Source organism: Rhipicephalus microplus, chromosome 3 (genome assembly GCF_043290135.1).
Source record: "Rhipicephalus microplus isolate Deutch F79 chromosome 3, USDA_Rmic, whole genome shotgun sequence".
In the NCBI taxonomy this organism is placed as follows: domain Eukaryota; kingdom Metazoa; phylum Arthropoda; class Arachnida; order Ixodida; family Ixodidae; genus Rhipicephalus; species Rhipicephalus microplus.
In genome coordinates, this window is record NC_134702.1 from 268,916,967 (window position 1) to 268,943,083 (window position 26,117).

Below are 26,117 nucleotides of genomic sequence, written 5' to 3' on the forward strand. Positions count from 1 at the left end.
TTTTGGAGCAATCTGGAGCAGCTAACTTCACATACTAAAGGAAAAGCATGTTGCAGTTACATTGAAGGACATCAATAATTATTTTGGGGCTCTTATGAAGAGCTATAAATATGTTGATTCATTGCAAACCTTGTGAAGCCAGCCAGACATTTGATGATGCAAAAATAATGTTGTCATTCTGTTAAACATTCTAAAGAAACTTGTTCAGTGATTATTTTCGTAGTAAATAAACAGAATACTAGAATAAAATAGTACTTCATGAAATAACACATGCATACATCAACTAACTCACGAGCCTCAGTCCCCAGCGGCTGCGAAGCAATAGACCACGGCTTCGGTCAGATTTGCAATGCAGCAGAGGGTGCTAAGAATCTTTGGATCCAGGCAGGCCGCCATTGGAACCTGAACTTGGCAACGTCTAAACCTAGAACCTTATCTAGTGAGGCAAGTCTAGGTGTACTATTCGAGGAGCTAGAAGGCATTAAATTGGATCTAATAAGGCTCAGTGAGGTTAGGAGGACAGATGAGGCCTATACAGTGCTACAGAATGGACACGTCCTTTGCTATCGGGGCTTGGCTGACAGAAGAGAACTGGGAGTGGGGTTCCTTATCCACAGAAACATAGCTGGCAACATAGAGGAATACTATAGCATTAATGAAATGGTGGTAGGTATCGTAATTAAACTCAATAAGAGATACAAGATGAAGGTGGTACAGGCTTATGCGCCTATATCCAGCCATGATGACGCGTCAGTTGAAAGCTTTTATGAAGACGTGGAATCGGCCATGAGTAAGGTAAAAACACAGTATACTATACTGATGGGAGACTTCAACGCAAAAGAAGGAAAGAAACAGGCTGGAGACCAGACAATGGGAGGCACCAGTACTAGAAATGCCAGAGGGGAGCTACTAGTAAAATTCGCAGAACGCAATAATTTACGGATTTTGAATACCTTCTACAGAAAGTGAGGGAACCGTAAGTGGACATGGAGGAGCCTTAATGGCGAAAATAAGAATGAACTAGACTTTATACTGAGTGCACACCAAGGCGTCGTGCAGGATGTGGAAGTGCTTGGCAAGGTACAATGCAGTGACCATAGAATGGTACAGTCCCGAATTCGCCTAGACTTGAAAAAGGAACGACAGAAGCTGATACGCAAGAAGCCAATGAATGAGCTAGCACTGAGAGCGAAAGTGCGAGAATTCTGAGTCTTGCTTCAGAACAGGTACTCGGCTCTTATCGAGGAAAACAGCCTTAGCGTTGACGCAATGAATGATAATCTGACGAGTACCATTACGGAGTGTGCATTGGAAGTTGGAGGTACTGTAATTAGACAGGACACTGGCAAGCTGTCCCAGGAAATGAAGAATCTCATTAAGAAGCGTCAAAGCATGAAAGCCTCAAGTACAACCGACAAAATAGAGTTGGTAGAGCTTTCAAAGTTGCTTAATAATTAGCGTAAGGTATCCGATGCAAGAAGGTATAACATAGAGAGAATCGAACACGCTCTGAAGAACGGAGGAAGCATCAAAGTTGTGAAGAGAAAACTCAGGATAGGCAAAAACCAAATGTATGCACTAAGGGACAAGGAAGGCAAACTAACTACCAATATGAATAGGACAATAAAATTAGCAGAGGAATTTTACAGAGATCTGTACAGTAGCCAGCACAACCACGACCTTAACATAAGAACTAGTAGTAACCCAGATGACACCCCACCGGTAAGGATAGAAGAAGTCAGAAAAGCCTTGGAGAGCATGCAAAGAGGCAAAGCTGCTGGTGAGGATCAGGTAACATCAAGCCTGCTGAAAGATGGAGGACAGATTGTGTTAGAAAAACTAGCGACCCTGCTTACGAGGGGTCTCCCGATGGGAAAAGTACCTCAATCTTGGAAGAATGCTAACATCATCCTAATACATAAGAAAGGACATGACAAGGGCTTGAAGAATTACAGGCCAATCAGCTTACTCTCCGTAGTATGCAAGCTATTTACAATGGTAATTGCTAACAGAATTAAGACACTAGAATTCAATCAACCAAAGGAACAAGCACTGAACAATCGACCACAATCAACCAAAGAAACAGGCTACTAAACAATCAAACACAATCATACTATTAATCAGGTAATAGAGAAATGCTCAGAATATAGCCAACCAATATACATAGCCTTCATAGATTACGAGAAGGCGTTTGATTCAGTAGAAATATTAGCAGTCATGCAGACACTGTGGAATCAGGGCGTCGACAAAGCATATATATAAACATCCTGGAACAAATCTACAGGGAATCAACTGCTACCATAGTGCTTAATAAAAAAAGCAACAGAATACCAATCAAGAAGGGTGTAAGGCATGAGAATACAATCTCCCCAATGCTATTTACCGCGTGCTTACAGGAGGTTTTCAGAGGCCTAGAATGGTAACAGTTAGGCATAAGAGTTAATGTACCTTAGTAACCTGCGCTTCGCTGATGACATTGCATTGCTGAGTAACTCAGGGGACGAATAGCAACTCATAGTTACGGAGTTAGACAAGGAGAGCAGAAAAGTAGGTCTTAAGATGAATCTGCACAAAACGAAAGTAATGTACAACAACCTCGGAAGAGAACAGCGCTTCGAGATAGGTGATGGTGCACTTGAAGTTGTAAAAGACTATGTCTACTTAGGACAGGTAATAACCGCAGAGCCGAACCATGAGACTGTAGTAACTAGAAGAATAAGAATGGGGTGGAGCACATTTGGCAAGCACTCTCAAATCATGACAGATAGATTGCCACTATCCCTCAAGAGAAAGGTATATAACAACTGCATCTTGCCGGTACGTAGCTATGGAGCAAAAACTTGAAAACTTGCAGAGAATTCAGCTTAAATTGAGAACAACACAGTGAGCAATGGAAAGGAAAATGGTAGGTGTAACCTTAGAAGACAAGAAGAGAGCAGAGTGGATTAGGGAACAAACGGGGGTTAAGGATATCATATTTGAAATCAAGAAGAGGAAATGGACATGGGCCGGGCATGCAGCATGTAGACACTATAACCGCTGGTCATTAAGGGTAACTAACTCGATTCCAAGAGAAGGCAAGCGGGTTAGGGGGAGACAGAAGGTTGGGTGGACATATGTTAGCGGGTATGAATTGGCAGCAGCAAGCACAGGACCGAGTGGACTGGTGGAACATGGGAGAGGCCTTTGTCCAGCAGTGCACGTAGTCAGGTTGATGATGATGATGAAATAACATTTTAAATGCAGCCACGTGGTTATCAGCAGATTCGGTAAACAAGTCGTCCACCACTCATCTCTCTGTGCTGAAACTGCACAATTCAACAAACATTGTTTTCCTTTTGCAGTGTTGGTTTATGTGGCTAGAGCGTTCTGTCTATACACTAAAAAACCCCTAAAGTGTCCTCTAGAAAGCACCGCAAAAAAAAAAAAACCTCAAGGGGTACTTTATGCCCCTTGAGACTACTAAGACAACTCGAAGGCAAGAGCCATTTCATTTTTATTGTGATAGCAATTATACGAACACTCCCGACTGAATTTTGTCGTCACCAGGAATGTAGGTAGAAATATTTTTCTTGGAGGGGGGAGGGGGCACCTTGATTTGAAGGGGAGGGGGGCAAGCAAATGGTCATTTTGCACGACATATGCCACGGCAAAAAAAAATTCGGGGGAGGGCGGACAATCTCGATGTGTCCTCCCCCTGGCTACGCTACTGGCCGTCACCATCATGATGTGTACTGTCTCAATCGTTAACACCCCCCTCCGCATCGTGTGATTTACACGCAGGTAGAAGAAGCACGTGAGCGGGGGCGACGAAGGTGACTAAAGCAGAGATAAAAAGAGCCGACCTGTCTCCTTGCACGGAGAACAGATGAGATAAAATCCTAGTACGTGTCAGGCCTGCCATCAATTGTCACTCAAGGAAAGAGGAACGCGCCGCCCATTTTAAGGAGCACAAGGAGCAGGAATGAACTAGGACCGTAAGGGGGGGGGGGGGGGGGGGGCTTATTATATGAACTCTGACACTAAAGGTCTGATCACTAGCGCATTCGCTATTTCTGCAAGCATTAATGACAGCTGGTATACGCTGCTTCTATCTTCTACTCTCAACGCTAAGTGACTGGGCGAAAGTGCTTTGCTTTCTGGAGCGGCCATATAGAAGTGTGCACTGAGCCTTAATCGTAAGGCGGCCCCCACAATAGTCGTGCCATTTTAGAGGTCCATTCATACGCGCCATTTGTGCTGTACAGATAGAATCACACTTATCTGGAGCAGTGCAGAGTGTGCCTGTCGATACTGTTGTTGACCACGGCCTTTATCTCACATTGCCTACAAGCTTATGTTCATGCTTACACTATAGCACAAGGACTCAACACGTAGTATGACCATGTTTGGTATTATTACAGTGTCTTTCCTGACATATTTCTGAAAAAAAAAAGAAAAAAAAAAAAGGTATGACAGCTGGAGCAGCCAGCTGGGCGCTCGAGACAAGTCTGCTATCTGTGCGTGGGTCAGCGTAAGAGGTGTTTTGGAGGTCTCTAGTCATCTAAGTCGCTGTATATATTGAACACCGCACATGCAGAAAGTTCTCTGCGCCTGCGTGCGGACCTTCAAAATGAGAGCCCCCTGCTGGTGCTCCTTGCAGGTATCGCATTCATCTAACACTAACAAATTGTATCTTTTGGACCTGATATTGTGCAAATCGAAAGACCGTTGGCTAAAGGGAGATTGATCACACCAGCTACCGAAGTGGTTTTCGTGCTGTCAGTTATCAAAAACGTGACGTAGAGGTTAGTAGCACAGAAAGTTTGCAAACAGTCTTATGCCTCGCCCGTCAGCGAGTGCCTCTCCTACAAGTCAGAAAACAAAACAAAACAAGAAAACACGAAGAAATGATTGCTATCCCGTGATGTCAATTTTTTTTTTTTTCGACCATACACTACTAACTCTGGAAAGTGAGGGGCCTAAGTGTAACATGGCGTAGCCGCTTCACAGTGGGCCTTCCAACACCAAAGCTGCCAGTGATGGCCTTACTACTGAAAGCTGCACATATTGAAACTTTGCGGCTGCTCTGACCAGGAGGCGTGGTTTCAACGAGATAACATTAAAAAAAAAAAAAACACAGGAAAATTTTATATTTGGACTTTAGCAATATCAAGTTTGAAAGGGCTGGGTCTTTTGGGGGCTTTTACCACAACAGCCATTACAAATGCGGATGTACTGGTGGACGACATAAGGAAAAAGATCTTCTGAATGAATATCTATAAATAAAGCGTATTAAAAGAAAAGTGTCAATGCGTTGCCACCATTCACATGTTGTTCTGTGAACACTAAGCACAGAAAATTAGATTGCTATGTCCAGAAGTAGACATGACAGACATTCTGACGACATGTGTGATGTTATTAGTGAAAATCCTTTATTTCGTGCTGCGCAACTCTTCAAACGAGCTATCAGCAGCGTTCTTGGAACGGACGATGTCCGCCGATGAATGCCCACCACAGTTTCACGCCACCCACCACGAGCCCCTGCAGAAGCACGTTTTGCCGTTAAGTGGACTAGCACAACAAAGTTGCGTAGGCACCAAAACATAACATCGTGGATTATTTAGGACGCATGCACGGCCGCTGCTGATTAAGTGGAATAATTCTAGGTACGTGATTTTGACCTTGGTGGCTCTGAGACAAAGGTGCACATTTTGACGCAGCGACGTGAATATTGCTGGTAATAAATGCTTGCAAATCTAACTTTAGCACAGTTTGGTGCAATTTCCATTGATATCAAGATTACACAGTAAATTTGATTTGGACTCAGTTGATGCAAGAGCGGGATCACTGGCTTCGCTATAATGCCACACTAATAGAAAGTACTGTAACTGGATCATTTATTTTTTTCACTTTGCTTTGATATTATCAGAGTTTTCTTCTGGGTTCGAGAAAGCTTGCAGAAAAGCGGAAAGGTGGGCTATAGTTGGTTAGGGTTCGTAATAAATTATATGGGGCAGCGCTAGAACGAATACAAGGAGGAGAAAAGACGGGACACGCACTGTACTTACAGCTAAAATTTTACAAGAATATACATTGGCTATGCGGATGACGGCGGGAGCCAGCTGCCATCACGAGACCCGCCGAACCCTATTCCTCACTACAACTTGTTGACACTGGTGAGATGAGTCTTGTGACATTGTGCTGTGTTGTGGCGAGTACTTGGTCTTTGCTATAACTTTTCAAGCTTAATTTTGTGAGTGTTGGGTTGCACTGCTGCATTGCGAATTAGGTAAATCACCTATTTATGAGTATTGACTTTTGAATGAGTCATAGGGGTCACGCAATTATGTGTGATATGCAGGACCAAAGTAAAACAGGAATTATGAAGCAATAAAGTAAAGCAGCATGATGAATTGAGGCAATACAGTGGAGGATTCAGCTGTCCTTAAGTATACTGCACAAGAATTTGGAGAAACAAATGAGTGAAGTGCAATTCAGAGCCGTAGAGAAGCTTAGCACACGAAGATAGCAGCAGGTTCAAGGATGAATAAATGTTGGGTGCTGACAAAGATGCTACACTAAGAGGCCGCCGAAGGCCATAATGAGTGCGACAAGGTGTTGTGCCAGTTTAATCAGTGAGGTGAGCCGTACACGATCTGGCACAGACTTCAAGTGAAGTTGTCATGACCATAGATCTTGCAAACTATGTCCACGGATATTTGACTCGATAGGCAAAGACACCAAAAGAAAACCAGCAGAGTGTACTGAAGAAGTACAGAGTGATGATAACAGCACAGTTGTAGACAGCTCCCAGTAATGCGAGATAGATTGTTTAAAGGAAAACAGCTGCACTGTTCCAAATCACGTTAAGGCGCCTGCCCTAGTCTTTAGAATAAAAAGATGATTTTTTCCTACATCGTTTAGACTGCACATGGGAGACAGCTAACCGAGAAACTGTGGGAGGGCTGACGAGCACGAGATGCAAGCGGGAGGCTTGAAAATAAGCTGTAAAAGGCAGCGCCGTCGAAAGAGACGCCGTAAAGCCACCAGTGAAGCAAACAGCCCTACGTGTATAAAGAATGGCTCTTAACCCTTTGAGCGTAGTAAGTACAACAAGGTGCTTGTCATCGGCCTCAAAGTTGCTTTGCATGCGTCCGAGCGGCAAAAAAGAAAAAGGAAAGGAAGGTTGTTCGCGAATGCAATCAAGTAGAAGGCACCAGTTCTCCCATTTTTATATGCACAGCACATTTCATGGGGCGCACGAGTAAGAGATTAGCGCTCGTGAATCGGCTTGACAAGGCAACAGAGCTGAGAAATCAAAGTGCAGAAGGGGTGGTGCACCCTTGAGGTGCAAAACTAGCGATGATGCAACCCGAAGTGACATTTGGAGCAGTAAGGAAAAGGTTGATCACAAACATCCCCGCAAAAGAAAAAAGCGAACTTGTGTGGCAAAGTGAGGGCTTGTGAGAGGTGGCAAACTGCCGGGCGAAAGAAAGGAGGATAGGTCATCGGCCAGTTAAATAAAAGGCGTTTGTGGCATACAGTGAGGCACAAGTGGTGAAGTGAATGCGCAAGTGGTGAACCACAACACGCATTCTCGTGACGGAATGTATGGTGAAGATTAATGTCAAGCAAACACAAGATTGTCGAAGTGGTCCTAAAATAAAGGCAACAGTACCTAAGCACTGCGCCACAGCAAGCACAAAAATGGCATGGCCACTCTTTTCCCCATATTCCTGGCATCGCCTCATAAAACCCGGCCTGATTCGCAGATAAGGAATAACTTCGCAATTCAGCTGGTAGTGCATGTTTGTGGTAATCCACAAAAACCATGACTGTCGCGTGTACGATTGAGAAATGGGGGACAGTTGTAAGCTTTTGTGGGGAAGACAACACAAAAATTCCTCGAAAGGATTTTTCTTTTTAAATAACATTCGTATGTTACCTCCACAGCTAGTTTGTCTAGGCACGCAGTTCTTCACTTTTGCTTTTCTTACAGCTGTTCAAGTTGTTTCTTCGTTAAGCGTTGTACGAAAGCAGTGGTCGTATCAGAACAAGCTATCTAGGAAATGTGTTTTCTTTGGTGTGAGAGCACATTGGTCATAAATGAGGATTTGTATGGCCAATAATTTTGAAAGCATGGTAGTGCTTGTCGAGCGTGCAGCACGAAGCAGTATACCGTCTTAAGGGAGTAAATGAGCATATCCAAGAAAAGTTTTGCAGTAAAATAAAGGATTTTTTTGGAATGTTCATGTTTGAGAAGCATTTAATATGGGGTTCTCGAGGTTTTTAGCACAAAAACCAACACAGATTTTATCACGTGCTTCTAATGTGTACGGAATCAAGTAATATTTTCTTTGCGTGTTGGTTTTCGTGAACATTCAAGTTGAGACGCATGTCTGGATGAGCTTAGGTTCTTTGAATATAATATACAGTTGAGTGGTGAGTTAATATTTCAGCACTCTACGAATGTGAGTTGTGCAGAACTGAAGCGCACAGGAGAGCCCGGTTTGTTTTTAATCAGAGAGACTGAAATGAGAATGTTACATTAAGCAAATGACTTTGCTTGTACGTGAAGTGCGTTTTCTTTACTTCATTTTTATTGATTGAGCATTGATCACATCATCACTTGGTCTGAGCATTAGCGCTTTACCAAACAATGAGGTTAGGGATACATCGAGATAGCGTCTCCTCTGAGGTTAATGACAGGTGTGAGTGTACTTACAAGCAATCTTGAAACAGTTGAGCAAATAACTTACCTACATCAATTTAGCAACCGTGATCTGCTCCAATTAGCCACTAATATTCTGTTACCACTAATATTCTGTTATTCGGACAAGTACAAAAAAAAAATTATAACTACAGCAAGGGTGACAATACTAATGCCAAACTATAACTTTTTTCAATAATTAGGGTTCGTGCAGGTTTCAAAGGAAATAATTCAAAGACATTTAGAGATTTAAAAAGCTTGTCGAGTTTTTTAAGCAGTAAAAAATACAGCATTGAAATGATGATTCAACTTTTGCACAATAACAATGTTCCAAATTCTGACTAAATTTATCACAATCATACACATACAGTTGAAACATAATTCAACAAAGTCACGACCATGCTCAAGCTACTTTATTAAATTGAGAGATTTGCGAAATCTAGAAAGGGGGTTTTTTCGTGCCTTGGAACCTAAAATTGTTACACAGAGACACCTAAAATCTGCCATAGCATCGTTTTCCCCAGCAAACCGTGTGTGCTCGTGCAAAGTCCCTTCAGTTGTACCGAACATTCAGCCTCGTGTATTTGGTCCAGGCGATAAAGTCAGTCATGTGAAATGTGACATGCAGCCGTAATGTAAAGGCGGGGAGAACAACTGCAGTAATTATGCGAGCAAGGCAAGCAAAGAACAGGCGACGAGATGATCAACTCATGTCACATAAGTAATGAAATAAAGAGTGCTTGTGTGGGAGGATTGACAGGAACAATAAACTACTAATGGCGCCATCTGGTACGTAAGGGTGCAACTGTTGTCCACTGCTCCATGCATGTGGGTGGCCTTGTCAAAATAAAGCCAAGCTCGTGAATATGCGAGACAGATGTTTTAACGCAATAGCACATTTCATGCATTTTTCATAACATTTTTAATACACCTTTCTGTACAGAAGATTCACTCCACCATACCCGAGGTTCCCAACTTTAACCATCAGTATACGGCATCTATCGAAATTTCTATCGAAGGCATTGTGGCCCTTACAAACTAAGTTAATTATCTGATTCTTGTTCAAAGAACAAAAGTCGATTGTGTAAAAAACAAAAAAATAGCACTTCTTTTTACTTATTTCAGAAAAAAGGACGGAGCGGGATGCTACACAGACCCCAAAATTCAAGAGATTTCAAGGACAGAATACAATTCCAGGATCTTCAAGGGCTTGAAAAGTGTACATTTCAATTTCAATGGTTTTCAATACTAATCATGGGTTAAAGATGGGTTTATAATCTGAAACACAGCTTTGAAAATTCACAACTACCTTGCATTTTGACATGAACTGTAACATGGCATCTTCGTCTACTTTTCTAAGGTGTTTGATCGTGTAGCCCACTGCCCCCTAGCTTCACAAATAACTGCTCTAAAATTATACACACAGACAATGACTTGGCTCCGAACTTTCTTTCAGATTACCAGCAGCTTTTCTCTCCTCTATCCTACATTCACTCTGGCATACCATAAAGTAGTGTTCTTAGGTAGCTACTATTTTTAACGACTTACCTAATAACCTAGCTTTTTGCATGCAATTATTCACTGCATTATACACCACACTGTACATGGATTTAGTGACTATCAAATTCTGCAAAACGATCGTGAACTTATCTGAAATCGGCATAGCACTTCGTTGACCACACTAAATTCATTTAGATGCAGAATAATCTCTTTTCCTTGTAAATACTGGGTCTCTAATTTGTATTCTGACATATTTAACAACCCAATATTTTCAGCCACACCATAACAGTACTCGGGAATTATTCTCTCATCAAACGTTTATTTAGAACTTAAAACTTTACTACTATGTGCAAACACTTCGAATTCGCTTGGGTCTTTTTGACAAACCCTGTGAGAATCCCCCTCCAACATTGGCAAGCTAGCTTGCCAATGTTGTTCGTTCACTCATGGTTCAAATGTGCCTCTAATATAATCACCCCACCACGACAACCTAATGAATTTATTAAAATGAGTAAGAAATTGGGATGGTTAGTTTACCTTGCATAACTATACTTAGGAATCGACCACACCACGAATAAAACTTGATATCTCGCTTCCTTTCTGTGGTATTTGCCATGACTTTGCTTCACAAATACGGACAAAATCTCCCTCCAGTTTTACCTTGCACAACAACCTCAGTTTTAAACAGACGTGCCTTCTATTCATTGGCGCTTCCACATGCCACTCGGCTGCGGAATGTTCTTCCCACTTTTATTGTCCTGGAAAAAAATTGCGACAAATTTTGCCAACTCATCAGTTCACATTCCACAGCATAATATAACCTATACAATATGCATATCGCCTTTTTTTTTTTTTTTCAGTATGCATGCTTTAGTTAGCCATTTGGTTTATGAGTTATTTATTTTTACTCATTCTTGTGTGCCGAAACATTTAACTTCGTGCAGGGGCACAGAATGTACCTCTTGACTCCTCCTCTAAATTTTACAAAACATTAAACTACTTCCTTCGTCATTTTTTTGCCTCTACAATTATTGGTCAATATACTAACTAGTTCATGATGCTGCGTGTATACTTTCGGCCATTCAATCCTGTATGACACGCGTTTATCACGCAAGATCATGTGTTATTGAGATGACCCAATGCCTCTGAAGAGGCCTGTTAGGTCTTTTTAAGTAAACAAACTGGATGTCTGGACAACATATAAACGAATAACAATTTGATTCCACTGTTAGGCTTTGTCATGTCGACTCTCACACTTCCTTCAAGGTGTTTATTAAACAGAGTCAATTTCGTTTGACAAATTTTACACCACTCTTGCATTATTTCTAGACCGACTGCATATTTCTACCCACTTTCGCACTGACGTATGTCACGGCTATCGTTAATTGGTTGCGCTGCACACAGCTTGTGCACTGCCGACTCGGCTGTACTTATGTTCTCAATCATCGTCGTAGCTGGACTGTTCTCATTTCACCAAGCTCGCTTGGCAAGCGTGAAACATTGAGTGTGATTGCACGCGATCAGTTTTTCTAGAAGATGGTAGGCCGCTTAATCTAACCACGACACTGCAGACCCATTCATTGACACTAGAGGATTCAATGTGCGGAAGCTCGCACACGCGAATTCTCAGGTCATCAGACGCTTTTTTTTTTTCGGGGAGTAACCACTGTTCAGCACAGAGTCACCAGTTCTAATAACCATTGATCACGTAGGTTTCTTATCGTACTGCCGTCCCGTGGATGGATGGACCCACCGCTCGTTTTTCGGATGTCACGGCTTCGCACCGGTAATCGACTGCCCATCACGTGCAGTACGACGAATGTAGCATTTCAGGCTCCCCTAGCAAGGCGCTACGTTTCTTTTCCAGTACAACACATGGCCGTGCCTCGACGGCAACCCACCTGACCGGCGCGCCTGAAGAACATGGCCACAGAGGACGGCTGTCCGGCGTCGCCCCCTTCCATCATCATCGTCTGGGGGGACCGCACAGGCAGCAGCGATTCAATACTGTTTGGTGCTGCGTTGTCGTAACCCCGCTGCAGAGCCTGCGAAATACCACAGCACGGTCGATCGCCCCGTTATTCAACCCATACGCCACGTAGCGAACTCAGCCGCAGCGGCACAACCTTCCGTTCATTAACTGCTGCTGCTCCACGCCTCGACTGAGCCCAAATCGACATCAACAACTACAGCCTCTTCACTGTTGCATTCCAAAAAAAGCCTATTTGCACAATGTTACTTTTTATTTTGGAAAGTAATAAATTTGATTTGGTCACATTGCCTTATTTCTACTAACTATTACTTTTTGTGAGGCTACAATTAGACTTCGAATAATAAAATCTGGCAACAACACAATGCATTGAAGCAAGTTTGGAACGAAGTCAATCCAGCAAGAAAAAATTGCGCATGTTTTGCTTCAGTTTCTGTTCGTCGAGTCCTTCGGTGTCTTCGGTTAGAGAGTGCGTCGGAATGACTTCGCCGAGGTACCTCCTAAGGTTCGCTTACCTCGGCACCAGATACAGGCAAGTGGATCTCAACATGATTGTTTTTGCGTCGTGGTGGCGCAGCTAGTGGTTACAGTGCTTGGCTGCTGACCCGAAGGTAGCGGGTTCGACCCCGACCGCGGCAGTTGCATTTTGATGGGGTTGAAATGTTGAGGCCCGTGTGCTGTGCAATGTCAGTGCACGTTAAAAACACCTGACTGTCGACGTTTCCAGAGCCCTTTACTAGGGCGTCTCTCGTAATCGTATCTTGGTTTTGGGACGTATGTTCGTTTGCGTCTGGGCCCGAACGTGTACCAATCTTAAGTGCGGAGCACTTTAGTGACCCGGCTTGTCGTACATCCATTGAATCACGCTCGCAGTAAAGTGCTTTTATTACATGCAATCACAAGCAATGCTCAAAACTGGGTTCAAATGAAAGGTCAAGGTCTCAAAAATAGTGTATTTAACAGAAATAACGAAAAACCAATCCCAGTGCTTGCCTAAAAGTTGTTAAAAACGTTTCAGCAACGTGAGATTGACTCCGAGACCGCGTAAGTATCTCTATCTACGCCGTCTCACTAGGGTGGCTAGAATGGGGAAGTGTGAAAAGCGAGCCGTGTTTCCCTTGCCGAGCGGCGCCGCGGTGCGCGAGATCTTCGCTAGGTCGTGATTTAGCGTGGTCATCGGAGGCACTAGTAGCCGCTGCTGCTAGCGCGGCTACTAGCGCGGCGGAGACGGCTGCAGGTGCAGTGTATGCCGGGGGAGGCTGCTGGTCACTCGCGGCAAGTGCTTCTCAGCATCGCTTGTGTTCCACGTGGTGCGACAACTTTGTTGTGTTTTCCCTTAAAAGACTAAATGGCTCCCACAAAAAAGAAGAAAAAAAAACGCTGCGGACTTTTTTTTTTTCGTGGGTGCAACGCGGGATACAGATCGTGCGCTGAAAATTTTCCCTTTTTTTGTGCGCTCTGGCATGCAAAGACAGGTTAGCAAAAAGAGAGCGCACCATCGCAAGGACGGACAAAGCGCTCCAGGAAAATACCGCCATCAGCGAAAAACATTTCGATGCATGGTAAATCTATTGAACTTAAGGTCAGAAAAGACGTGTGCATGTGTGCAAGGCATCGGCAAGTGAAGATATTGAACACTTTGTGGCGCTCTTAACACCTCGGCCATTGCTTTTCGATAAATACATTTATTTACCTGAAATGTATGTCTTCTCACTTGAATTTAGATTAGAAGGCGCAGTTCGATGTTATAGAAAATAAAACTGTTTTGGTTTCACCAAGCATATAAAGAGCGGTGCTGTCGGAATGACGCTCCGTCGAAAACTTCGCTCTAATAGAATGTTCGTTCAGCGAAAGATGCGTGTATTCATATTAGGTGAAATCGCAGTTTTATAATTACTTCGAAAAAACTCTTGTACTGGCGAAAAACTCAAAACGACCATCGCGAGTACATTGCAACGGAGAAAACTAGCAGTGCCTCCGACTACAGCGCCACCGCTGCAAGCTCGCGAGCGGGAGCCTCCTTGGAGAGGCCGGTTTACACACCTCCAAATTCTAGCCATCCTAGTCTCACTCTGACCGTGCCGTCAAGGATGGATGGATGGATGTATCTGGCTACAGTGTAATCTGGCCACGGCCACTGGATAAAAGAGCGCACGGGTACGGCCCGCCGCGTGCTTCAAAACCCATAGAGTTTCCCAATGTACATTAGAGAGAACTCTGGCGCTAGTGTCTATGGGAGCTGCAATGCACGGCGCTTCAGCAAGCATGGGAATGATGGGTAGTTACAGTGTACTAGAAGGGGGCAGTGGGCACTCTCCGGCAGAGGGTATGCAGTGGGGTGGCTCCAGAAATGTTGCACGTTTGTGGTTTTCTGGTCGCACGAGTGGCGGCGCTTTCATCGCCATCAATGGAAGAATTTTGGGAGGGACGTTGCAGCTGAGGCGGTTGTGAGCCTGTTAAGTCCTGCAGAGCAACAGAGTTTGAGCCACGTTGTGTAGCTGTGGACATTGTTGCGCCGAGTTTTCGCCATAAGCTTTCAGTGTTACGCACCACGCAAGATGACAGTATACTTTACAGTGCATACTGTAGCCATGCCGCGACAACGGCAAAACCTCTGTTAGGCGCTTGGGTGTCTAACAGGAAACGTGTTCGTGAAGAGTAAGCAGGACCTGTCATTGTTTGGCGTCCTGAAGATGAAAACAGGCCGAAAGAATGCGAGAAGAACCAGCACAGAGCGGACAAGCTTCTGGAAGACACCATCGCTGTTTGCGAACTCCACTTGCAACCGCGTCTGTGCATGTTATTGATGAAAAAAAAGTGCGCATACCTCACCCATTATCCACGCCGAGGCTGTTTTCAACTTGTTCGGCTGACCAACTTTTGTGACCGAGGAGGCCTCCTTCATCCCTCAAGTCAGCTGTACAGCTTCATGAAAAAGCTCGAGGATATTTTCACAGAATGTTTTTGCCAGAGTAAGCTGCACTCTGACAGCATTATGGACATACTGGCAATTGTTCAGCGCAGACTCTCGATTGAAGTTGGTTGCAGTGTGCATGCAGCTATCCTCAAAGCAAAAGTAATTACTTTTACGTTGTCACACGTCTTCATTCAGTTTGAAAGGACTGAACACTGACAATTAGGCAGGGAAGCGGCAGAGGGCCAAGCAGCTGAAGATGAGCCGTCACACATGAAGTGAATAAGGTGTGTAAATCAATGGCTAGATGGTGTACTTCAGTTCTTGCAAATAAGAGCTTCATGTCAGGAGCAGTAGCTTCGTGTGTATCGTTATTTAGTTTTTCACTATGTCGCTCTACATATGTCTAACATACGTGTGTCTGCATAATTATGATTATTAATAACCCCCAGAAAACTGTTGTGCCATGGTCTACAACTGAAGCAGAACAAAAATTATTTAAGCACTACAATTTCACTTTATAATAAAGGCGCAAACCCAGCCGGCACACCTGCATGTTAAAGCTTTTCTAGGAAGTGAACATGCACTGTTTTCTAATTATGTCGTAAAAGGGCGGGCATAATCTTGTTGCGAATTCTTTTTAGGTTCGGTCTACACAGCACGAACCATACGTTTGGTCACTGTATCAAACCATATAATTTGTGGGATACATCATCCTTTTCGACTAGGTGTTATATTCGAGGAAACACGATGTGGCCTGAACAAATATAGTGCTTATCAGGAATATTCTACTAACTCAAGCACACACCCTCCGAAACCCACACACACACAAAAAGCGTTAGCTGCGTCGCACTAAAAAGGAGAATGCACCGGCTGCCGTCGGACTAATTTTGGGGAAGCTGTATCCCAAAAGATAAGGAAAACACTGTGAAGCGAGAGCACCAGAAGCACATAATATAATCAGAGGGCAGTCAAATCATGCAAGTTTATTACAAATATCTAATAAATGCACGTTCCAACTTTTACAAGCGACCATCGGTGAGCAGCTTCTGCAGGTGAAGCTTTCATTGAAGATGCCTGTGGCGCCATCTCTGTTATGTGACGCCAAAAGCGTCAGAGTAGCTGTGGAGTAAGCCCACTGCCCTCTTCTAGTACACTGCAGGGTAGTACACAAATTTGTCTAAACTTCGTACTTCTGGCCTGCTTTTGGCTCCGTGTGTGTTCGTGTGGCTTGAAACTGTTTTCTCACGAAACAAAAATCGGTAAATGTTCAGCGATTGCATTTCACAACCTTATTTTTTTAGGCTTACCATTTTCAATCACGTCACTAAGTTCTACAGTGTTCGTTTTTTCTTTCAAAACAAAACCGTAACTAGCAATAAACGAAGCCACAAGTATGATTCGCCGCCCGCAAGTACGAAGACTAGGCAAATGTGTGTACTACCCATCATTCCCGTGGTCGCTGAAGGATGGATGGATGTGGCTGTACCCTTTAGATCGGGCGGCGACTAACGCCACCTAGCCGAAATACTTAGTGAACTAACCATTAGATTTATCTTTTTTTTTTCCTTTTAATAGTGAGGTTGAGGATTCGTACTTTGCAGTAAAGGGTTTAATTTTCACTTGTGCCTTAACTTTAGCCACCAATCAGATAACCTTCTTCTAGTTAAGTCTACCCGCTTAAAGTCTAATTGCCCTCCCTTTCCCTAAACCCCAGTGCTTTGAAAAACTCTGCGCCATCATCCTGAACTATAGGGTGAAGCCCTTTACAGAACATTATCAAGTGTTCGGCAGTTTCTTCTTCCTCTCCACACGCACTGCATATCATGTCTACCCCTTCGTATTTGGCTCGATATGTCTTGGTTTGCAATACTCCCGTCCTGGCCTCAAACAGTAGAGAACTACCCCGAGTATTATCATAGATCCTTTCCTTGGCAATTTCCTGCTAAAAAGTCCAATGGATCTCTAGTGCGGACTTCTTAATAATGCCGTTTCTCCACATGTCAGTCTCCGTTTCCTTCACTTTCTTCTTAACCGATAGTTCTTTTTGGTTTGGCCACCTGCTAAGTATTTACCAGTCAGTTTGCTTCCTCCATTTCATATCGACATTCTTCATGTACATGGATGGATGGATAGATATGGCTGTACCCTTTAGATCGGGCGGTGGCTAGCGCCACCAAGCCGTAATACCTAATGAACCAAAAACTATATTAATTTTTTTTTGCCTTAAATAGTGAGGTTGATTCGTACTTTGCAGTGAAGGGTTTAATTTTCACTCGTGCCTTGACTTTAGCCACCAATCAGATAACCTCCTTCTAGTTAATTCTACCCGCTTAAAGTCTATTTTTCCCTCGCTGTCCCTAAACCCCAGTGCTTTGAAAAACTCGGCGCCGTCATCCTGAACTATAGGGTGAAGCCCTTTACAGAACATTATCAAGTGTTCCGCAGTTTCTTCTTCCTCTCCACACGCTCTGCATACCGTGTCTACCCCTTCGTATTTGGCCCGATATGTCTTGGTTCGCAGTACTCCCGTCCTGGCCTCAAACAGTAGAGAACTACCCCGAGTATTATCATAGATCCTTTCCTTGACAATTTCCTGCTTAAAAGTTTGATAGATCTCTGGTGCGGACTTCTTAATCATGCCAATTCTCCACATATCGGTCTCAGCTTCTTTTACCTTCTTCTTAACCGATAGTTCTTTTTTAACCTGCTGTTTTCTAAGTATTTAACAGTCAATTTCTTGGTTCGGTTCCTCCATTTGATATCGGCATTCTTCATGTACAAGTACCTGAAAACCTTCCTAGCCCAACGCTCCTCCCCCATTTCTCTCAATCGCTTCTCAAATTTTATCTTGCTGCTAGCTTCCCTGCCCTCAAATGATGTCCATCCCATATCATCTTGGACTCCCTGATTTGGTGTATTCCCATGAGCTCCTAAAGCAAGCCTAGCTATTCCACGGTGCTTAATTTCTAATCTTGCTTACACTTCTGATCTCATGCACAAGACCGCATTGCTGAACGTCAGCCCAGGAACCATGACCCCTTTCCATATTCCTCTCACAACATCTTACCTGTTGTAATTCCACAGTGACATATTTTTCATCACTGCTGCATTCCTGTTACCTTTAGTCGACACGTATAATTCGTGTTCCCTTAAGTACTCTGCCCCATTGCTTATCCATATGCCCAGATATTTGTATTTATCTGTTATCTCTAGCGTGACCTCTTGTATTCTAAGCTCACTATCTTCAATTGTCATTAAAAATCATGACTGCTGATTTTTCCTTACTGAATCTGAAATCTTACCTATCTCCCTCATTACCGCAGATATCCACCAATCTCTGAAAATCTTTCTTGTCGGTCATTAGCACTATATCATCTGCGCACATCAATGCTGGTAGTGCCTGTTCAATGAGTTTTCCTTGTTTGATGAAAGAGAGGTTGAAGCCCAGTCCACTTTCCTCTAATTTGGCCTCTAGTCCTTGTAGGTACATCATGAATAATAAGGGTGACAGGGGACACCCCTGCCTAAGCCCCCGTTTTACCTCTGCAGGCTTGGATACCTGTTTTTTCCACTTTATAAGTACCCTGTTATCTTTATAGATATCCTCTAAAAGATTAGTGACGACATCTTCCACGCCTAGTGTGTCCAGTATTCCCCACAGTTCCTCTTGAACAACGCTATCGCACGCTCCCTTGATATCCGAAAATGCTAGCCACAGGGGCCCGTGTTCCTTTTCTGCTATTTCAATGCACTGCGACAGTGAGAACAGATTGTCTTCCAACCTCCTGTGTTTCCGAAACCCATTCTGCAGTTCCCCCAGCACCCCCTCATCCTCTATCCATGCCTGCAGTCTTTCCTTTATGATCTGCATCGCGAGCCTGTAGACCACTGATGTCACTGTTATAGGATGGTAGTTGTTTATTTCAGCTTTGTCCCTCTTTTCTTTATAGATCATGCTCATCCTGCTAAGTTTCCATCCATCAGGGACTTCACCATCGATTATTGTTCTGCTCACTGCCTCTCTCAAAGTCTGTTTGGACTTCGGACCCAATGTCTTTATCAGCATAGTTGAACCACCGCTGTGGCGCCACCGGAGGGGGGGGGGGGGGGCAGTTTTCGCGAGCGCTTGCTGTAGTTGCAATTGAGTGAATCTGTGTGCACCCCGCGACGTCCTTTATTATCCGTCTAGCGTGTGCCCACCAGGTAATTTCCGATCTTGCTTTCACATAGCTGCAGCCCTTCCAAATTTTTTGCATTGTCTGGCCCGAGATGCATGGAGCCTTGCACACCGATCACTTTTCATAGAAGAAAGAATTGTGAGCTCATTTTACTCGGATCCTACAAGATCACAACAACTGATCTGGAAGAGCTACACCTTTCCTAATGCATCGAAATTCATTATAGTAAATGTTTGCATGTCGCTTCAGAAACCGTTGCTTCAGATTTAACCATTTTGTTTAGAATAAGCAACCTCAGCTATTGCTGTTGCCACTGTTCATTTAACACAAAATAAGATAGACTTGTTACTTCCTCCAAACATGTCTGTAGTATTCATAAAATACAGTATTACATGCAACAACCACGATATATAGCATGTGTGCAGTCTCATAACATTGGACTCGAGCTTCTTTGAAATTTCAGTGATTGTAATTTGAATGCTGGAAATTGAGCGAGCAGTTATAAAGCTGAATGATATGAAAACTGTGAGACGAAAAGAGCGATGAAATACTGCAAAAAGTGAACAAAACCGCTTGCGTTCCTGTACTTTTGAATGTTTTTGCCTATTTCCATCATGACGTTCTTATTGATAATGCAACTTATTCAACAATGAACACATAATCGGAACAAATTACGTGAAAATATTTTATTTATTTTCAATTTAAGCCTGATCCTGGTATTTTTGTATTTTTTTTTTTAGTTCTTAACACCTTTGCATGATAAACCAGTTGAAAATTGCTTCACATCTAGGTAGGCAATATTTTTCAGGGAGAATTCCCTAGTTAGTTCATGTTAGATTGCGACGCTCACTCATACACACAAAAGGTGCCCCGTTCCGCAGCCGACAAACATATGTTTATGTTCACTACCCCACAGCCGCTGGCTGCAAACATTGTTGCATCCAGGAGTTCTGATACCACCTTCCCGTTTTCTCTTATCTCTAGTTTTTTTTTCTACTTTCTGGCTTATCTCTAATTTTCTTCTAATGTCTGCCATTAAGCCCTTAATTGGCACCTTTGTCATTAGTTCTGGTTATTTCCGAACGCTTTCGCGTTGTGGTGTCGTGCATCTCCCGCAAGGCCATGTGGAACTGATGTTCGTTTTCGTAAAACAGCTCGAGCACCCCTTCCAGTGAAGAAGTTTGGCTGTCTGTGGTCATTTGCGGAACGGCACACTCAAACTTACATCTGCAAAACATACGAAGGCAAAAAGGTGCCGGAAAGCAGCTGGTGGGCTGATGAGATTTTATATTTGAAAAATATATATACTGGCAGCCGACACACACATTGAGAGCCTCTAGCTGGGAGATTGTCAGGAGTTTCGTTCTGGAAAGAGCTGCGGTAGGAAAAAAAAGATGCCATAAACGACCTGCTATAATCGTCTCTGTTTACTTTTCATGTTATTTGTTATTGTAGTTTTGTTCTGCCTCCATCTAGTGCACCCAGCTTTTGGCTTATGTGTCTATTGACAATAAAACCATTCATTCAGTATTTTCATATTAGCCTCTTTATGGGCACTGGCAAATTCTGATAGCACTCCAACACGCTTGTGTTCTGGCAGTTTCCGTCATGCGGTTCTGTTATTCATTACTGTTTATTTGTTCTACTATGTATCATCGACAAATTGGCGCCTGTGCTCACTGAAACGAAAGAACGTGTATTTGACTGCCCTACAGCAGACATGGTTTGGCGATGTGTAAACATTAAAACATGGTTGTCAGTTCACCCAGGTGGAAAGCCTAGAAGACCAAGTTGACTCTCTGGGAGCACATTTCGAATCCATATCCAGCTCGACATACTATTCAAACCGATTCTAAAGGCACAAAACAACATGTAAACAACAAAAGTTTGAACATCTTCAAATAGGAAGGCATATAATGAACCATTCCGCTTAGCAGAGCTGCAGGCAGTTGTGAACAGCTGCAATGATTCTTCTCCAGGTTCGAATTGCATTGCATATGCAATGTTGATGAAACGCTTACCTTACTCTCCTTGTGTAATGCCATCTGTTTTTTTTCCGGCGATATCCCCGCCTCCTAGAAAGAGGCCATTGTGATTCCTATATTGAAACAGGACAAAGATTCGTTCTTCATCACAAGTTACAGGTCGTTCGCGCTGACAATTTTCTTGTGTAAGCTTTTTGAAAAAATGGTTAACCGTCGGCTAATACATCTCCTAGAGTCAGGCAAACTCCTTGACCCATATCAGTGTGGCATTCGAGAAGGTCGATCCACCACTGATCACCTCGTACGTATTGAGGCGTGAATCCGTGAAGCCTTCGTGTGCAAGCAATTTTTTCTCTCAGCGTTCTTTGACATGGAAAAAGCATACGACAACTTGGCGGTTCGGAATACTGAGGGATCTATCCCACTTAGGTTTACGAGGTAGAATGTTGGCTATAATAGAGAGTTACCTGTTGAATCGCATTTTTTGAGTCCGAGTGGGAAACATGCTTTCACGGACATTTGTTTAGGAAACAGGAGTACCACAAAGTGGTGTCCTTAGCTGCATGCTTTTTATTGTTAAAATGAATTCGCTGCGTCCGCACACCTAAGGAACATGTTTTATTCCACGTATGTGGATGACGTGCAGGTAGGATTTAGATCCTGCAACTTGGCAACGTGTGAGAGACAGGGTCAGCTTGGTTGGAACAGGGTGGCAAAACGGGCGGATGAAAACGATTTCCGCTTGAATGCTCAAAAAAGCACATGTGTCCTTTTCATGAGAAAGAGAGGCCTACATCCCAGTCCTGATATACACCTACAAGGTCAACGCCTATTTGTAGAAACAGAACAGAAATTTTAGGCTTCATTTTTGACATGAAGCTATCATTTGTGCCACACATGAAATATATCAAAAACAAGTGTATGAAAGCAATAAATGTCTTAAAGGTCCTGTCAAGTAGTATCGGCGTCAAATGAAACTTGAACAGCGGATCGCGTGTTTCAAGCATTACAAACAGTATAGTGTTGGCCGTCCAGTAATCACCATTGACAGGCATGCACATCCATTTTGGCAGCACTGCGCGATCCCCCATGCAGTGCGTTATCTCTGTTTCTGCTCTAGTTTACGTATGGTGGTAATGGTGCCCATCGTGGGCGTGCCAAGCGTTTTTGATCGTATCACTCGCTATTCCTTGCTTTTACTTCAGCATGGCAATGCGATCGGTGACTTGGCATGATAAAACAAAAAGAGAAATATAATCAATTTGCGGTTGAGTCTCAAACGATCATCGTGTCTCGTTCGACAGCGTTGCTTTACCTGCACTCTTCTCTCAGAGACCGACCCAAAAACGGTGTCACTTTAGCGGGAAATGCCAAGCGTTTCTTTGGAAGAGAAACCGCAGATTGTTTCGCTTTACCGGCACGAAGTGAAACAGCGTGAAATTGCCAGCATTATAAACTGACTTTTGTCTACTATAAATAAAAACAGCGAGAAATTTTCTGATGATGGACTCCGTTATGACAAACTGTGCTGCAATACTCGCCTTCGGCTGCAGTCGTTTGACCTGTGTTTTTTTTATTTTGTTTTTTTCAAATACCATACCTAGAACAGACGCAGAAATATTGCACTATAGGGGGATAGCACAGTGTTGCCACACCGGATGTGCGGGCCTGTCTGTGCCAATGACTGGTCGACAGCATGCACTATGTGCCACGCGCTCTGCTGTTTGCGTTTCATTTGATGCCAATAGTACATCATGGGGCAGTGACAAAAAATGGCTCCTAAACCTGTGCAAAAGTCTTCTACGCACAGGAATAGGCTATAGAGCCATAGTCTACCAGTCTTCCACACCGAGCGCATTGAAGATTCTTGATCCTGTTTATCATCTGGGCGTTCGCCTCTCTACAGATGCATTTCGCACAAGCCCTGTAGAAAGCCTATATGTAGAGTCGAACGAGTGGTCGCTCCGCTTTCAGAGAACTTCTTGTATTACTTGTCCTTCTTGTATTACTTAAAAGTAAATACAGATAAGGAATGCCCGACACACTCCACAGTTAATTCAGTTTTGTCTTTTTTGATAACCGGCTTTCAGTGAGACGACCCTTCTCACTTCGCATGAGGGGTCTAGCTGAAGAAACCGGTGTGCCGCTTCTTGAAAGCTGTCAAATGACTCCTGCTGCATATCCACTGCCGTGGCAGTGGCAGCTCATTGACTGTGATTTATTCTTTGTTGAAGCAACGAAATATGCCCCTACTGCATATATACGTTCACATTTTCTTGAATTGCAGCTGAAATATTCCTGTCCTGAATTTTTTACGGACGCTCCAAAGTCTTGCACTGGTGTGTCTTATGCTGCCGTTAGAGCATGCTTTTGTGATTCTTCTATTTTGCATCACAATTCAAGCATATTTACCGTAGAAGCTTATGCGCTACTGATGGCCTTTAAAGAGATTAAGGAATCGTAAACTGCAATCTGTAGTTATATACTACACGAATTCTTTGAGCATCATAAGAGCTTTAAGATTTCTACATAAACATAAAAATCCTGTCCTTGTCTCACTATACACTCTTTTATGCACAATATCCACACTCAAGAAACACATATAGTAGTGTGCTGGGTGCCAGGGCACCGTGATATTGGGGTAAATGTTTCGGCGGATCAACTTGCTGCATCCGCCCAAGGCAACACTGTCGCCAATACACCCATAGCGGTCTCTGCTCTCGACCTGAAGTCTTTCCTTCCATATGAGCTTAGGGCGTGTTGGCAGCAATCATAGGATAGGGAGTCGCAAAACAAATTACATGTAATTAAACTGAGACTTGGTAATTGGTCAACAATGTCCAGATCACGCTACACACAAGTAACACTCACAAGATTACAAATAGGACACATACACAGCACACATGCATGTTTGTTGTCTGGCAGCGAGCAACCCATCGGTGGGAGATGTGGGGAACCGCCTACGGTTCTCCATATACTTGTTCAGTGCAATGTGTACGACTATCTAAGAAAAAAGCACTTTCTGTTATCCCACCGACAGTAACTGCTATTACATCCTGTCATGTTCATTGGTAGGGATTCCCTTTTTAAGCTTAAATTACTGTTCATGTTTTTAAAAGATATACATAGTTTTCACTCGATATTTTGAGGTGATTCGTAGCACGACCTCGGTACAGAGGTTGAAGGTTCGATGATTGCATTGAAGACAGCACCTGCCTTGCTGCCCTGAATGCTACTCTGCATTACAATAAGATGGCTGTTCATTTTTTTTTATTAAGTTTGGCAGCTTCTCTAATGGTAATTGTCTTCCCATCACATTATTTCTGGTTATCTAGTTTGTTACAACAATTCAACAGTCTTGGGACCCAGATGTTCTTCAACACCCTCTGAAGGCAACGAAAGTAGTAATGCCAACCAACAGTCCAGTGCAGTACACCAACATCGCCGAGGGCACGGCACAGCAATCAAGTATCTATTGTCACTTTTGTAACAAGCTGCATAAGGTTGAACATCAACCTGCAAAGGCAGGAACAGTGGTTTAGCCATCCTAGCCGCTTGAGCTATGCCATGCCCTCTGATGTGGCTGTTACATGTGTAGATTAACTGATGGCCAGGTGGTAGTGACTACTGTGAACAGTAGGCCATCAGGCCCGCGAAGAACACGAGAACATGTTGAGCCCTTAGCCCAGAACGAACTGTGGTTTATTGTTTCCAAAACAGCCATCCCGCCGCTGTGCCAGGCTTGCACAGCTCAACACAGCTATTAGTGCCGCATGGGGGAGCTGCATTTGAACCAATATTGTAACACTCCTCCCCTCTTGGGAGGAAGACTACGGGGAGTATCTATTCACCGGTTTCCTAGTTCTTGTGCCACGTCGCAACTTCGGCGAGCTAGGCGTAGGAACGACAGAGCCACTGTTCACATGCACACCACTGTTGAGCGCAGTCCCGTCACTCTCCGTGGCACAGCTACTCCCAGAGAAGCTGGTTCCAGGTAGCTGTTCCTGATAGGCACTTCTGGAACAGCTGGCGCATGATGAAACAACGGCTCCAACTGTGGTAGAGCTGCAGCGATAGCAGTTTCAGGAGAGGCCAACGTTTCTGTCTGCACAAGGCGCAAGTGGTCGCTGTGTCGGTTTCCCAAGGTGCCATCTTCAAAACGGACACTGGCTGATGATGGAGTGACGTCCACGACACTGGCAGGCACCTAGGGTGCCTGCCAGTGTCGTGTCCCTGTGAAAGTTTTGCGCATACACATCATCACCTGGCTGCAGTGATGGAGCCTGCCGGGACCCTCTGTCAGCATACAACTTCTGCTTGAGTTGTTTTAGGAATACAGATGCCTGCAGGCTTGGCCTGAGGACATCCAACGGAGTCTTGAACATTCTTCCTGTCAAGAGTTCACACGGTGGCCGACCTGTCACTTCATGTGGTGTGGTCCGATAGTAGAACAGAAACCTGGTGATCTGCGTTTGGAAGTTCCCAGAACCAGACTTCTTGAGTTTCTTCTTCACAGTTTGTGCAACTCTTTAGTTTGTACAACTCTTTCAGCTGCACCATTTGAGGCAGGCCATGCTGAGCGAGTGCAATTCTCAATGCAGAAATGGTAGCTTCTACAGATGTGGGAGACACAGGAATGACTTCTATCCACTTTGAGAACGCATCCACAATAACCAAGAATGTGTGACCTAGAAATGGTCCCCCAAAATCAATGTGAAGCCTTGACCAGGGTCGCTGTGGAAAAGGCCACGGCGTCTGCTGAACCGGCTGTGCAGCTCGATGTTCAGTCTGGCACGTAGCGCAGCTCTTCACGCTGTTGGCAATATCACTGTTAATGCCTGGCCACCAAACATGG

The 26,117-nt window shown here is 43.8% G+C and overlaps 2 protein-coding genes across 6 annotated transcripts in view; one reads left to right on the top strand and one right to left on the bottom strand.

Annotated features, from left to right (window-relative positions):
- The window catches only part of LOC119168106 (protein RER1), a 107,947-nt gene extending 95,592 nt beyond the window's left edge, over positions 1-12,355 (bottom strand). For 2 of the 4 annotated variants that reach the window (XM_037419526.2, XM_037419521.2), the window contains exon 1: positions 12,094-12,355. In XM_037419526.2, coding sequence (XP_037275423.1) covers positions 12,094-12,162 — 69 coding nt within the window. In that variant the 5' untranslated portion in view covers positions 12,163-12,355. The remainder of the gene's footprint in view (positions 1-12,093) is intronic. The other 2 variants (XM_037419539.2, XM_037419533.2) reach the window with 1 other exon arrangement.
- Positions 12,356-12,556: 201 nt separating this feature from the next.
- LOC119168092 (tRNA pseudouridine synthase-like 1) overlaps positions 12,557-26,117 on the top strand; it is a 219,908-nt gene continuing 206,347 nt past the window's right edge. For both annotated transcript variants that reach the window (XR_005109425.2, XM_037419513.2), the window contains exon 1: positions 12,557-12,714. Coding sequence is in view for 1 of the 2 variants with exons in the window: in XM_037419513.2 (XP_037275410.1) it covers positions 12,599-12,714 (116 nt within the window). In the remaining variant the exon portion in view is untranslated. The remainder of the gene's footprint in view (positions 12,715-26,117) is intronic.